This window comes from Hyperolius riggenbachi, chromosome 7 (assembly GCF_040937935.1).
Source record: "Hyperolius riggenbachi isolate aHypRig1 chromosome 7, aHypRig1.pri, whole genome shotgun sequence".
In the NCBI taxonomy this organism is placed as follows: Eukaryota; Metazoa; Chordata; class Amphibia; order Anura; family Hyperoliidae; genus Hyperolius; species Hyperolius riggenbachi.
This window is the reverse complement of record NC_090652.1, coordinates 323,656,481-323,671,602: the sequence shown is the minus strand read 5'-3', so window position 1 is coordinate 323,671,602 and position 15,122 is coordinate 323,656,481. Positions and strand designations below refer to the sequence as shown.

The following is a 15,122-nucleotide window of genomic DNA, read 5'->3' as shown; positions in this document are numbered from 1 at the left end:
TGTAAAGAGGGAATATTACTTTTTTTAAATTATAAGCTTGTAAATAGTGATGGACGCAAAACTGAAAAAATGCACCTTTATTCCCAAATAAAATATTGGCGCCATACATTGTGCTAGGGACATAATTTAAATGGTGTAATAACCGGGACAAATGGGCAAATAAAATACATGGGTTTTAATTATTGTAGCATGTATTATTTTAAAGCTATAATGGCAGAAAAAAAGGATTTTTTTCCCTTTTTTTCGTAATATTCCCGTTAAAATGCATTTAGAAAAAAATAATTCTTAGCAAAATGTACCACCCAAAGAAAGCCTAATTGGTGGCGGAAAAAACAAGATATAGATGAATTCATTGTGATAAAGTTATTGGCGAATGAATGGGAGGTGAATATTGCTCGGATGCATAAGGGGAAAAGGACTGAAGGCTGAAGTGGTTAGTGAATGCTGGCTCTCACTCATCACCCAGGCAGTGCGAGTGGGCTTGGGAACAAGCTGTACCCATTCACTGATCGGTGAGATTGTGATGGAAACAAACAGCAGCAGTACGGCGAGGTAAACAAACGAGTACTGTACGTATATCTACGTCCATGGTGCTGAAGTGAAGATTCTAGGGGCGTATGTATATATCAGTGGTCAGGAAGTGGTTAACGGCCGCAGTTCTATTTACTGTATAGTTTATGTATTTTTTTTATGAATAGTGCTGATGAACTGTTTTTTTTAATACAGTACTTCATTTTTATTGAATTTTTTTAAGTCAAATATACAAACATTGGCAAATTGCAATGAACAGTAATAGGAGATGATGACCATTATTGTACATGTGACTTATGTTGGAAGAAAAAAATGTACTGGCATTCAATGCAGGTAACAAGGCAATTTAAAAGCATTCCCGTAACATTTAAGAACATATAAAGTCTAAGAACAAACCAACAAACAAAATTGGCTCACCAAACGCACCTAAAAGAAAAATATTGAGCATCTATTGAGTACTTATTAAGTGCATATATCTACTATTTTGTTGTTCTGGAGACTTAGATCGGAGGACAGTTGTCAAATTATGAGATAGAAGGACTGTTTCAAAGATATGTCTGAATATGTATGAATTAATCAAGATTTATGGAAATGTGTGCGTAGCATTCATTTTGTTTATCATTTTCATATATTTATCATATATTATATGCTGCACAACTGCTTGTTTTTTTATTAACTTCAAAAAAAATGAGTTTCAGTTTATGAAATGCATGATGGAAGTCTATAAAAACAAGACCCTAAAACCAGCCATACATATGACAATAAAGCCACCCAGCATTAACCACTTCACCACTGTGGGGTTTTTTCCCTTATGGACCAAAGCAATTTTCACCTTTCAATGCTCCTCCCATTCATTCGCCATTAACTTTACCACAACGAAATGATCTATTTTGTTTTTTTTCTCCAACAATTTAAGCTTTCTTTGGATGGTACGTTTTGCTTATAATTATTTTATTCTAAATGCATTTTAACAGTTTTTGCCATACTCTGGATAAAACCCACAAATTTTATTTTCCCATTTGACCCAGTCATTACAATGTTAATAATATGTCCCTAGTACAATGTATGATTATATTATTTGTAAATAAAAGGTGTATTTTTTCAGTTTTGCGTCCATCACTAATTACAAGCCTTTATTTGCAAAAAATAACAGTAATATACCCTCATGATATAACTTTTTAATATGTGAGTCCCTAAGGTAGTTACTAAATATATATATAAATTTTTTTTTTTTTGGTAACTATGGGAGAAGTGGGAGAGTACGCGTTGTCCCGAAAGACAACTGTGGGGAGATGCAGAAAGCATCCGGCTAGTGGAAATGTAGTACCCTATTACTACAGTGTGCAGGAAGCTGAGACAGCAGTGATCGGCTGATAGTGAATCCAGTTTATTGGTATGTCTTTTCATCTGCCTACATTGCAGTCCTGCAGATTCACAGAGCCAGCTTTCAGTGAGTGATTCCTGTGGATTGTGACTGTCACATGGTCAGGCTTCCCAGGGTCTTATGCAACAGTTCCTAGTTAGGATTAGAGACAAAAACTGTCAAATTGGCCTAACAACCTGCTCTGGAGTGTCTAGGCCTATCAGAAGAGGATCATGCATATATGGTTAATAGTAAAACGCCTCTGTCCCTGTGTTTTAGCTACTGCGCATGTGTAGCTGTGGGTGTGTGTATGCAGTCAGGTGGATGCGCACTTACATGCAGCGGCAGGGAAGGGGGGTTGTGAGGTACTAGAGTCAGTTATATTTACTGGCTTGGTGAACCTAGTATCTAATAATTCAGTTTGTGTCATCTTCCTGCTGCTGCTCTCCTGAGTGAAGCTCCTTGTGAATTACAAATACTGATTTATATGAGCTCCAACTGCCAGCCTGCTGCATAGACTAACCCTGGCCAGTGTTCAGGGAAATACACATTTAGGGCTGGAACCCACAGGAACGCTTTTGGCAGCACTGCGATACGCTAGCACTTTTCCAAAACTCTGGGCTAATGTTAATGGATGGGGCAACTTCCACAGGAGCGTTTGCGTTTCCCAGAAACGCAAACGCAGGACGTGCAGCATTTTGGGAGCGTTAGCGCTTCAATGTAAAGTATTGAAACGCTAGCGGAAACACTCAGCAAAACCTAAACTGAGCGGTTTTGCTAGCGTTTTGCGGTTCAGCACACTGTAACAAAATGAAAAATAATTCACAGGACCAATCAGGATAAAAACGCAAAACGCTACGCAACCGCTGAGCAAAAAATACAATGTTGCAAGACGCGACCGAAAACGCGCATGAATCTGCTTGCAAACCGCTCAGACAAAACGCTAGCGGTTGCGTTTCGCGTTTGCTGATTTCAGTGGGTTCCAGGCCTTAGGGTAGGAACACACTAGGCACATAGTGGAAGATGCATATGCGATTCTGCCTAGTGTGTTCCTACACGCAAGTTAATCTGAGTTGATTAGAATTCGGGATGATCAATGGGATTCAAATATTTCCGAGTTCATGCAGTATTATGTACATTTTTAATGCAAATATATGCAGCTTGAAAATGAAACAATCAAGTCCCACCCAGGTTTAAATTGATTGGTCGATTGTTAAGGTGCATATATTTGCATACAAATTGACATAACCCTGCATGAACTTGGAAATATTTGCATGTCATTGCTCATCCCTAATTATAACAGACTGTTCATATATTTGTCATTTAAAGTGCACTTACTTTTTTACTGCTATTTTGGGATCTGTTTGTTTCTTTGGGCCAAACCATTTCCAGAGACTTTGGAGGTGTCATTCTCTATTGCATTCCATTGTTGTCATGACTGAGGGCAGATGCTATAACCTGTCTGTCAGACCATATTGCTAGATGGTAAATAGTTAATTTTATCCTTATTACTGGCTCTCCAAATCCAATAAAATAGCTTAGCATTATACTGCTGGTTTATGTGCATCACTGGAGGTTGTGAGTGACACTCTGTACACAGCCTACGCCGGGGTGCACCGTGGGCGATGTTCTGTACGCAGGCTACGCCAGGGTGCACCGTGGGCGACGTTCTGTACGCAGGCTACGCCGGAGTGCACCGTGGGCAATGTTCTGTACGCAGGCTATGCCGGGGTGCACCGTGGGCGACGCTCTATACGCAGCCTACGCCGGGGTGCACCGTTGGCGACGCTCTATACGCAGCCTACGCCGGGGTGCACCGTTGGCGATGCTCTGTACGCAGCCTACGCCGGGGTGCACCGTGGGCGACGCTCTGTACGCAGCCTACGCCAGGGTGCACCATGGGCGACGCTCTGTACGCAGCCTACGCCGGGGTGCACCGTGGGCGATGCCCTGTACGCAAGCTACGCTGGAGTGTAGTGCAGGCGACGCTCTATACGCAGCCTACGCCCGGGTGGTCGAGCGCCTGAAAGGTGCTCAGGCAAGCTATAGACACTTTAAAGTTTCTTCAGCTATTGCCTGATGAAGCAGGAATGTGCCCACGAAACGTGTTGCAGAGTGGAGTTTTTATACAATAAATATTTTTTTTAATCTAAACGAATGCTTGTCTGTTTGATCTCAAGGGAGGTAAGTCCACCACTTCCCCTTTTAAACTGTTTTTAGAAGTTTTCATCCTATTTTGGCTCCTCTGTTTAAAGATATTCTCAGCACAACATAGAGCACACATGAGGCTGCACACACACTCTCTTTACACAAATTTATTAAAAATAAAAATAAATATTGGAAGCATTGATATCACCGGCAGTCCAACTCCTGCAGTCTGCACACCTCGGGCACGATCTCCTCCAGCTGAGATACTCCTGCAGGGAATAAGAAAGCCATTACTCTAATGTCACATGACCTGCAGGAAGTGATGTCAGATTTGAATCCTCCTGCCTGCTGGTGCAGCATCCCCACTCTGCTAACTTTATATGTAACCCATCAGGGGATAGGGGACTCTTTACTCCACACACACCACTGCATGTATAATGTGCAGAGGGTCACATCAGATCCTTGAGAGGCTTAGAGGTCAGTACACAAGTGTTGTATATCTTCAGTAACATGCAGTAGAGGGGGGGGGGGGGGGGTGCTGTAATACATGTAAATTGTCCTGAATGAGACCACTTCTCCACTCAACCTTCAGCAATCCTCACTGCAATCAGATGTGATCCAGGCTACACTGTACCATAGCCCCAGGCAGTGCTGGAAGGGTGCCACTTTACCTTGCTGTACAGAGGCTGTGTCATGGGATAACACTACCTGTCCTGAAGACTCACCTAACACCTCCAGCAGCCCCTTCACCAGCCCCTCAAATGCCGGGAAGAACTCCTCATGTTCCTGGATCTTGTTTATTATGCTGCAATATGAAGAGACACAATTCAGCAGCTGATCATACAGCTCAGGAGAGCAGAGACACAATTCAGCAGCTGCTCATACACAGATTATACAGCTCAGGAGAACAGAGAGACAATTCAGCAACCGCTCATACACAGATTATACAGCTCAGGAGAGCAGACACAATTCAGCAGCCGGTCATACACAGATTATACAGCTCAGGAGAGCAGAGACAATTCAGCAGCCGGTCATACACAGATTATACAGCTCAGGAGAGCAGAGACAATTCAGCAGCTGCTCATACACAGATTATATAGCTCAGGAGAGCAGAGAGACAATTCAGCAGCCGCTCATACACAGATTATACAGCTCAGGAGAGCAGAGACACAATTCAGCAGCCGGTCATACACAGATTATACAGCTCAGGAGAGCAGAGACAATTCAGCAGCTGCTCATACACAGATTATACAGCTCAGGAGAGCAGAGACAATTCAGCAGCCGGTCATACACAGATTATACAGCTCAGGAGAGCAGAGACAATTCAGCAGCCGCTCATACACAGATTATACAGCTCAGGAGAGCAGAGACAATTCAGCAGCTGCTCATACACAGATTATACAGCTCAGGAGAGCAGAGACACAATTCAGCAGCCGGTCATACACAGATTATACAGCTCAGGAGAGCAGAGACACAATTCAGCAGCTGCTCATACACAGATTATACAGCTCAGGAGAGCAGAGACACAATTCAGCAGCTGCTCATACACAGATTATATAGCTCAGGAGAGCAGAGAGACAATTCAGCAGCCGCTCATACACAGATTATACAGCTCAGGAGAGCAGAGACACAATTCAGCAGCCGGTCATACACAGATTATACAGCTCAGGAGAGCAGAGACAATTCAGCAGCTGCTCATACACAGATTATACAGCTCAGGAGAGCAGAGACAATTCAGCAGCCGGTCATACACAGATTATACAGCTCAGGAGAGCAGAGACAATTCAGCAGCCGCTCATACACAGATTATACAGCTCAGGAGAGCAGAGACAATTCAGCAGCTGCTCATACACAGATTATACAGCTCAGGAGAGCAGAGACACAATTCAGCAGCCGGTCATACACAGATTATACAGCTCAGGAGAGCAGAGACACAATTCAGCAGCTGCTCATACACAGATTATACAGCTCAGGAGAGCAGAGACACAATTCAGCAGCCGCTCATACACAGATTATATAGCTCAGGAGAGCAGAGAGACAATTTAGCAGCCGCTCATACACAGATTATACAGCTCAGGAGAGCAGAGACACAATTCAGCAGCCGGTCATACACAGATTATACAGCTCAGGAGAGCAGAGACAATTCAGCAGCTGCTCATACACAGATTATACAGCTCAGGAGAGCAGAGACAATTCAGCAGCTGCTCATACACAGATTATACAGCTCAGGAGAGCAGAGACACAATTCAGCAGCTGCTCATACACAGATTATACAGCTCAGGAGAGCAGAGACAATTCAGCAGCCGCTCATACACAGATTATACAGCTCAGGAGAACAGACACAATTCAGCAGCCGCTCATACACAGATTATACAGCTCAGGAGAGCAGAGACAATTCAGCAGCTGCTCATACACAGATTATATAGCTCAGGAGAACAGAGACACAATTCAGCAGCCGCTCATACACAGATTATACAGCTCAGGAGAACAGACACAATTCAGCAGCTGCTCATACACAGATTATACAGCTCAGGAGAGCAGAGACAATTCAGCAGCTGCTCATACACAGATTATACAGCTCAGGAGAACAGACACAATTCAGCAGCTGCTCATACACAGATTATACAGCACAGGAGAGCAGAGACAATTCAGCAGCCGGTCATACACAGATTATACAGCTCAGGAGAGCAGAGACACAATTCAGCAGCTGCTCATACACAGATTATACAGCTCAGGAGAGGAGAGACAATTCAGCAGCTGCTCATACACAGATTATACAGCTCAGGAGAACAGACACAATTCAGCAGCTGCTCATACACAGATTATACAGCTCAGGAGAGCAGAGACAATTCAGCAGCCGCTCATACACAGATTATACAGCTCAGGAGAGCAGAGACACAATTCAGCAGCCGCTCATACACAGATTATACAGCTCAGGAGAGCAGAGACAATTCAGCAGCCGCTCATACACAGATTATACAGCTCAGGAGAGCAGAGACACAATTCAGCAGCCGCTCATACACAGATTATACAGCTCAGGAGAGCAGAGACAATTCAGCAGCAGCTCATACAGATTATACAGCTCAGGAGAGCAGAGACACAATTCAGCAACCGCTCATACACAGATTATACAGCTCAGGAGAGCAGAGACACAATTCAGCAACCGCTCATACACAGATTATACAGCTCAGGAGAGCAGAGACAATTCAGCAGCCGCTCATACACAGATTATTTAGCTCAGGAGATCAGAGACACAATTCAGCAACCGCTCATACACAGATTATACAGCTCAGGAGAACAGAGACACAATTCAGCAGCTGCTCATACACAGATTATACAGCTCAGGAGAGCAGAGACAATTCAGCAGCTGCTCATACACAGATTATACAGCTCAGGAGAACAGAGACACAATTCAGCAGCAGCTCATACAGATTATACAGCTCAGGAGAGCAGAGACAATTCAGCAGCCAGTCATACACAGATTATACAGCTCAGGAGATCAGAGAGACCATTCAGCAGCCACTCATACACAGATTATACAGCTCAGGAGAGCAGAGACAATTCAGCAGCAGCTCATACACAGATTATACATCTCAGGAGAGCAGAGAATTCAGCAGCCAGTCATACACAGATTATACAGCTCAGGAGAGCAGAGACAATTCAGCAGCCGCTCATACACAGATTATACAGCTCAGAAGAGCAGAGACACAATTCAGCAGCCGCTCATACACAGATTATACAGCTCAGGAGAACAGACACAATTCAGCAGCTGCTCATACACAGATTATACAGCTCAGGAGAGCAGAGACAATTCAGCAACCGCTCATACACAGATTATACAGCTCAGGAGAGCAGAGACAATTCAGCAGCTGCTCATACACAGATTATACAGCTCAGGAGAGCAGAGACAATTCAGCAGCCGCTCATACACAGATTATACAGCTCAGGAGAACAGAGACACAATTCAGCAGCCGCTCATACACAGATTATACAGCTCAGGAGAGGAGACACAATTCAGCAGCCGCTCATACACAGATTATACAGCTCAGGAGAACAGACACAATTCAGCAGCCGCTCATACACAGATTATACAGCTCAGGAGAACAGACACAATTCAGCAGCTGCTCATACACAGATTATACAGCTCAGGAGAGCAGAGACAATTCAGCAGCTGCTCATACACAGATTATACAGCTCAGGAGAACAGACACAATTCAGCAGCTGCTCATACACAGATTATACAGCTCAGGAGAGCAGAGACACAATTCAGCAGCCGCTCATACACAGATTATACAGCTCAGGAGAACAGACACAATTCAGCAGCTGCTCATACACAGATTATACAGCTCAGGAGAGCAGAGACAATTCAGCAGCCGCTCATACACAGATTATACAGCTCAGGAGAACAGACACAATTCAGCAGCCGCTCATACACAGATTATACAGCTCAGGAGAGCAGAGACAATTCAGCAGCCGCTCATACACAGATTATACAGCTCAGGAGAACAGACACAATTCAGCAGCTGCTCATACACAGATTATACAGCTCAGGAGAGCAGAGACAATTCAGCAGCCGCTCATACACAGATTATACAGCTCAGGAGAGCAGAGACACAATTCAGCAGCCGCTCATACACAGATTATACAGCTCAGGAGAGCAGAGACAATTCAGCAGCCGCTCATACACAGATTATACAGCTCAGGAGAGCAGAGACACAATTCAGCAGCCGCTCATACACAGATTATACAGCTCAGGAGAGCAGAGACAATTCAGCAGCAGCTCATACAGATTATACAGCTCAGGAGAGCAGAGACACAATTCAGCAGCCGCTCATACACAGATTATACAGCTCAGGAGAGCAGAGAGACAATTCAGCAGCCGCTCATACACAGATTATACAGCTCAGGAGAGCAGAGACAATTCAGCAGCAGCTCATACAGATTATACAGCTCAGGAGAGCAGAGACACAATTCAGCAACCGCTCATACACAGATTATACAGCTCAGGAGAGCAGAGACACAATTCAGCAACCGCTCATACACAGATTATACAGCTCAGGAGAGCAGAGACAATTCAGCAGCCGCTCATACACAGATTATTTAGCTCAGGAGATCAGAGACACAATTCAGCAACCGCTCATACACAGATTATACAGCTCAGGAGAACAGACACAATTCAGCAGCTGCTCATACACAGATTATACAGCTCAGGAGAGCAGAGACAATTCAGCAACCGCTCATACACAGATTATACAGCTCAGGAGAACAGAGACACAATTCAGCAGCAGCTCATACAGATTATACAGTTCAGGAGAGCAGAGACAATTCAGCAGCCAGTCATACACAGATTATACAGCTCAGGAGAGCAGAGACAATTCAGCAGCCGCTCATACACAGATTATACAGCTCAGAAGAGCAGAGACAAAATTCAGCAGCCGCTCATACACAGATTATACAGCTCAGGAGAGCAGAGACACAATTCAGCAGCCGCTCATACACAGATTATACAGCTCAGGAGAACAGACACAATTCAGCAGCTGCTCATACACAGATTATACAGCTCAGGAGAGCAGAGACAATTCAGCAACCGCTCATACACAGATTATACAGCTCAGGAGAGCAGAGACAATTCAGCAGCCGCTCATACACAGATTATACAGCTCAGGAGAACAAAGACACAATTCAGCAGCCGGTCATACACAGATTATATAGCTCAGGAGAGCAGAGACACAATTCAGCAGCCGGTCATACACAGATTATATAGCTCAGGAGAGCAGAGACACAATTCAGCAGCTGCTCATACACAGATTATACAGCTCAGGAGAGCAGAGACAATTCAGCAGCCGGTCATACACAGATTATACAGCTCAGGAGAGCAGAGACAATTCAGCAGCTGCTCATACACAGATTATACAGCTCAGGAGAGCAGAGACAATTCAGCAGCCGGTCATACACAGATTATACAGCTCAGGAGAACAGAGACACAATTCAGCAGCAGCTCATACAGATTATACAGTTCAGGAGAGCAGAGACAATTCAGCAGCCAGTCATACACAGATTATACAGCTCAGGAGAACAGAGACACAATTCAGCAGCAGCTCATACAGATTATACAGCTCAGGAGAGCAGAGACAATTCAGCAGCTGCTCATACACAGATTATACAGCTCAGGAGAGCAGAGACAATTCAGCAGCCGGTCATACACAGATTATATAGCTCAGGAGAGCAGAGACACAATTCAGCAGCCGGTCATACACAGATTATATAGCTCAGGAGAGCAGAGACACAATTCAGCAGCTGCTCATACACAGATTATACAGCTCAGGAGAGCAGAGACAATTCAGCAGCCGGTCATACACAGATTATACAGCTCAGGAGAGCAGAGACAATTCAGCAGCTGCTCATACACAGATTATACAGCTCAGGAGAGCAGAGACAATTCAGCAGCCGGTCATACACAGATTATACAGCTCAGGAGAACAGAGACACAATTCAGCAGCAGCTCATACAGATTATACAGTTCAGGAGAGCAGAGACAATTCAGCAGCTGCTCATACACAGATTATACAGCTCAGGAGAACAGAGACACAATTCAGCAGCAGCTCATACAGATTATACAGCTCAGGAGAGCAGAGACAATTCAGCAGCTGCTCATACACAGATTATACAGCTCAGGAGAGCAGAGACAATTCAGCAGCCGGTCATACACAGATTATATAGCTCAGGAGAGCAGAGACACAATTCAGCAGCCGGTCATACACAGATTATATAGCTCAGGAGAGCAGAGACACAATTCAGCAGCTGCTCATACACAGATTATACAGCTCAGGAGAGCAGAGACAATTCAGCAGCCGGTCATACACAGATTATACAGCTCAGGAGAGCAGAGACAATTCAGCAGCCGGTCATACACAGATTATATAGCTCAGGAGAGCAGAGACACAATTCAGCAGCCGGTCATACACAGATTATATAGCTCAGGAGAGCAGAGACACAATTCAGCAGCTGCTCATACACAGATTATACAGCTCAGGAGAGCAGAGACAATTCAGCAGCCGCTCATACACAGATTATACAGCTCAGGAGAGCAGAGACAATTCAGCAGCCGCTCATACACAGATTATATAGCTCAGGAGAGCAGAGACAATTCAGCAGCCGCTCATACACAGATTATATAGCTCAGGAGAACAGAGACAATTCAGCAGCCGCTCATACACAGATAATACAGCTCAGGAGAGCAGAGACAATTCAGCAGCCGCTCATACACAGATTATATAGCTCAGGAGAACAGAGACAATTCAGCAGCCGCTCATACACAGATTATACAGCTCAGGAGAGGAGAGACACTTCAGCAGCCGGTCATACACAGATTATACAGCTCAGGAGAGCAGAGAGAATTCAGCAGCCGCTCATACACAGATTATACAGCTCAGGAGAGGAGAGACACTTCAGCAGCCGGTCATACACAGATTATACAGCTCAGGAAAGCAGAGAGACAATTCAGCAGCCGCTCATACACAGATTATACAGCTCAGGAGAACAGAGACAATTCAGCAGCCGCTCATACACAGATTATACAGCTCAGGAGAGCAGACACAATTCAGCAGACGCTCATACACAGATTATACAGCTCAGGAGAACAGAGACACAATTCAGCAGCCAGTCATACACAGATCATACAGCTCAGGAGAGCAGAGACAATTCAGCAGCTGCTCATACACAGATTATACAGCTCAGGAGAGCAGACACAATTCAGCAGACGCTCATACACAGATTATACAGCTCAGGAGAACAGAGACACAATTCAGCAGCCAGTCATACACAGATCATACAGCTCAGGAGAGCAGAGACAATTCAGCAGCCGGTCATACACAGATTATACAGCTCAGGAGAACAGACACAATTAAGCAGCCACACTCATACACAGATTATACAGCTCAGGAGAGCAGAGACACAATTCAGCAGCCAGTCATACACAGATCATACAGCTCAGGAGAGCAGAGAGACAATTCAGCAGCCGCTCATACACAGATTATACAGCTCAGGAGAGCAGAGACAATTCAGCAGCAGCTCATACACAGATTATACAGCTCAGGAGAACAGAGACAATTCAGCAGCCGCTCATACACAGATTATACAGCTCAGGAGAGCAGAGACAATTCAGCAGCCGCTCATACACAGATTATACAGCTCAGGAGAGCAGAGACAATTCAGCAGCCAGTCATACACAGATTACACAGCTCAGGAGAACAGGGACACAATTCAGCAGCCGCTCATACACAGATTATACAGCTCAGGAGAACAGAGAGACAATTCTGACTTGCATGCAAATTGTATGCAGATTGAAATCCGGGAGAAATAAAATGAACTTCCTGCTAATACCGATTGGGCCAATTCTTGTATAATATGTGTGGAATTGGCATCTACCTTCACATAACCATGAAAATGACATCATACCGGGATCTGAGCAGCAGCCTCTGACACGCCCCTTCTGCTTAGTGATTGGATGGGTAAATAAGGGCACACAGGTCTGCAGCTGCCTCCCAGTTATCTGTGCTGTGCAGGATATCAGGGGGCAGGGCCTCAGCCAGACACGCCCCTTCTGCTCAGTGATTGGAGGGATAGATAAGGGCACACAGGTCTACAGCTGCCTCCCAGTTATCTGTTCTGTGCAGGATATCAGGGGGCAGGGCCTCAGCCTCTGACACACCCCTTCTGCTCAGTGATTGGAGGGATAGATAAGGGCACACAGGTCTACAGCTGCCTCCCAGTTATCTGTTCTGTGCAGGATATCAGGGGGCAGGGCCTCAGCCTCTGACACACCCCTTCTGCTCAGTGATTGGAGGGTTGGATAAGGGCACACAGTTCTGCAGCTGCCTCACAGATATCTGTGCAGGATATCAGGAGGCAGGGCTTCAGCTTCTGACATGCTTCTTCTGCTCAGCTGGGAGGCAGCTGCAGACCTGTGTTCCCCTATCCACCCCTTCAATCACTGAGCAGAAGAGGCGTGTCAGAGCTTGAGGCCCTGCCTCCTGATATCCTGCACAGCACAGATAACTGTGAGGCAGCTGCAGACATAACTGTGCTGTGCAGGATATCAGGGGGCAGGGCCTCAGCCTCTGACACGCCTCTTCTGCTCAGTGATTGGAGGGATGGATAAGGGCAAACAGGTCGGCAGCTGCCTCAGTTATCTGTGCTGTGCAGGATATCGGGAGTAAGAAGTGCTGCATGCCAGATTCTCATTATCTGAGCACTAATCTGAAATGTACATGAGCACAGCCGCTTTACCTATTCTCTGGGGAGTATAGTTTTTCCTCGGAAGCCTGGACTGGGTGGTGTAATCTGGCTCCGCCCCTGTACAAGAATAAAAATAGAGGCTGTAGCGGCACAGCCGCAGGAAGAAGTGAAGGCAAGACTAAATAAATTAAAAATAGACAAGGCACCTGGCCCAGATGGCATGCATCCTCGGGTCCTAAGGGAATTAAGTTCAGTTATAGATAAACCCCTTTATCTTATCTTTTGTGACTCTCTTTCAACTGGCAGAGTCCCAGTGGATTGGCGTACAGCCCACGTTTTCCCATTATTTAAGAAGGGCAAAAAATCAGATCCAGGAAATTATAGACCTGTAAGCTTAACATCAGTTGTATGCAAACTATTTGAGGGGTTACTAAGAGATACTATACATGACTTCATAGTAGAAAATAATCTTATTTTTCAGCATCAGCATGGGTTTACTAAAGACAGGTCCTGTTTGACTAACATGCTCAGCTTTTATGAGGTAGTGAATGCTAATATGGATATTGGGAATGCTGTAGATGTGATATACTTGGACTTTGCAAAGGCCTTCGACACTGTTCCCCACAAAAGTCTGGTGCAAAAGTTGAGGATGCAAGGACTGGGGAAGAGTCTGTGTGCATGGATAGGGAACTGGCTAATGGACAGAAAACAAAGAGTTGTGGTCCATGGATCGTACTCAAAATGGGAGACTGTTAGCAGTGGGGTCCCACAGGGGTCTGTACTGGGTCCAGTGCTCTTCAATTTATTTATTAATGACCTAGTAGATGCAGTAGTGAGCAATGTTGCTATTTTTGCAGATGATACAAAATTGTGCAGAATCATTAACTCTCAGGAAGATAGGGACATATTGCAACAGGATCTGGATAGGATGGCTATATGGGCACATACATGGCAGATGAAATTCAATGTTGACAAATGTAAGGTCATGCATTTTGGACGTACTAATGGTCTAGCACCATACAAAAAAAATAGGATACAGTTGGGGACATCAAACTTGGAGAAGGACTTAGGAGTACTCATTGACAACAAGTTAAATAATCGTACTCAATGCCAAGCCGCTGCAGCTAAAGCTAACAAAATTTTGGGATGCATTAAAAGGGAAATAAAAAAACTCGAGATGCTAGCATAATATTTTAACTCTCTAGTAAGGTCACATCTGGAATATGGAATTCAGTTCTGGGCACCACATTACAGGAAAGCTATTGCAGTTTTAGAGCAGGTGCAGAGACGAGCAACAAAATTGATACGTGGGATGGAAGGTCTCACTTACCAAGAAAGGTTAGATAAACTGGGTTTATTTAGTCTAGAGAAAAGACGCCTTAGAGGGGATCTAATTAACATGTATAAATACATCAGAGGGCAATATAATAGCTTGGCGGATGAGCTTTTTGTCCCTAGGCCCTCTCAAAGGACTAGAGGACATGAGCTGCGCATGGAGGAAAAACGTTTTAGCCATTTATTTAGGAAAGAGTTCTTTACAGTAAGAGTGATTAAGATGTGGAATGCATTGCCACAGGAAGTCGTTATGGCAAACTCTATACCTGCATTTAAAGGGGGCTTAGATGCTTTCCTTGCGTTGAAAGACATCCACGGCTACAATTACTAGGTAATACCTAATGATGTTAATTCAGGGATTTTATCTGATTGCCATCTGGAGTCAGGAAGGAATTTTTCCCTTTAGGGGCTAATTGGACCATGCCTTGTAAGGGTTTTTTCGCCTTCCTCTGGATCAACAGGAATATGTGAGGGAGCAGGCTGGTGTTGTACTTTATACTGGTTGAAC

The 15,122-nt window shown here is 44.7% G+C and overlaps 1 protein-coding gene across 6 annotated transcripts in view; it reads right to left on the bottom strand.

Moving 5' to 3' along the window:
• Nucleotides 1–4,194: 4,194 nt before the first annotated feature.
• The window catches only part of CEP70 (centrosomal protein 70), an 88,751-nt gene continuing 77,823 nt past the window's right edge, over nt 4,195–15,122 (bottom strand). For all 6 annotated transcript variants that reach the window (XM_068246310.1, XM_068246311.1, XM_068246312.1 and 3 more), the window contains 2 exons: nt 4,768–4,847; nt 4,195–4,311 (listed from right to left, as the gene is read on the bottom strand). In XM_068246310.1, the coding sequence (XP_068102411.1) occupies nt 4,247–4,311; nt 4,768–4,847 (145 nt within the window). In that variant the 3' untranslated portion in view covers nt 4,195–4,246. The remainder of the gene's footprint in view (nt 4,312–4,767; nt 4,848–15,122) is intronic.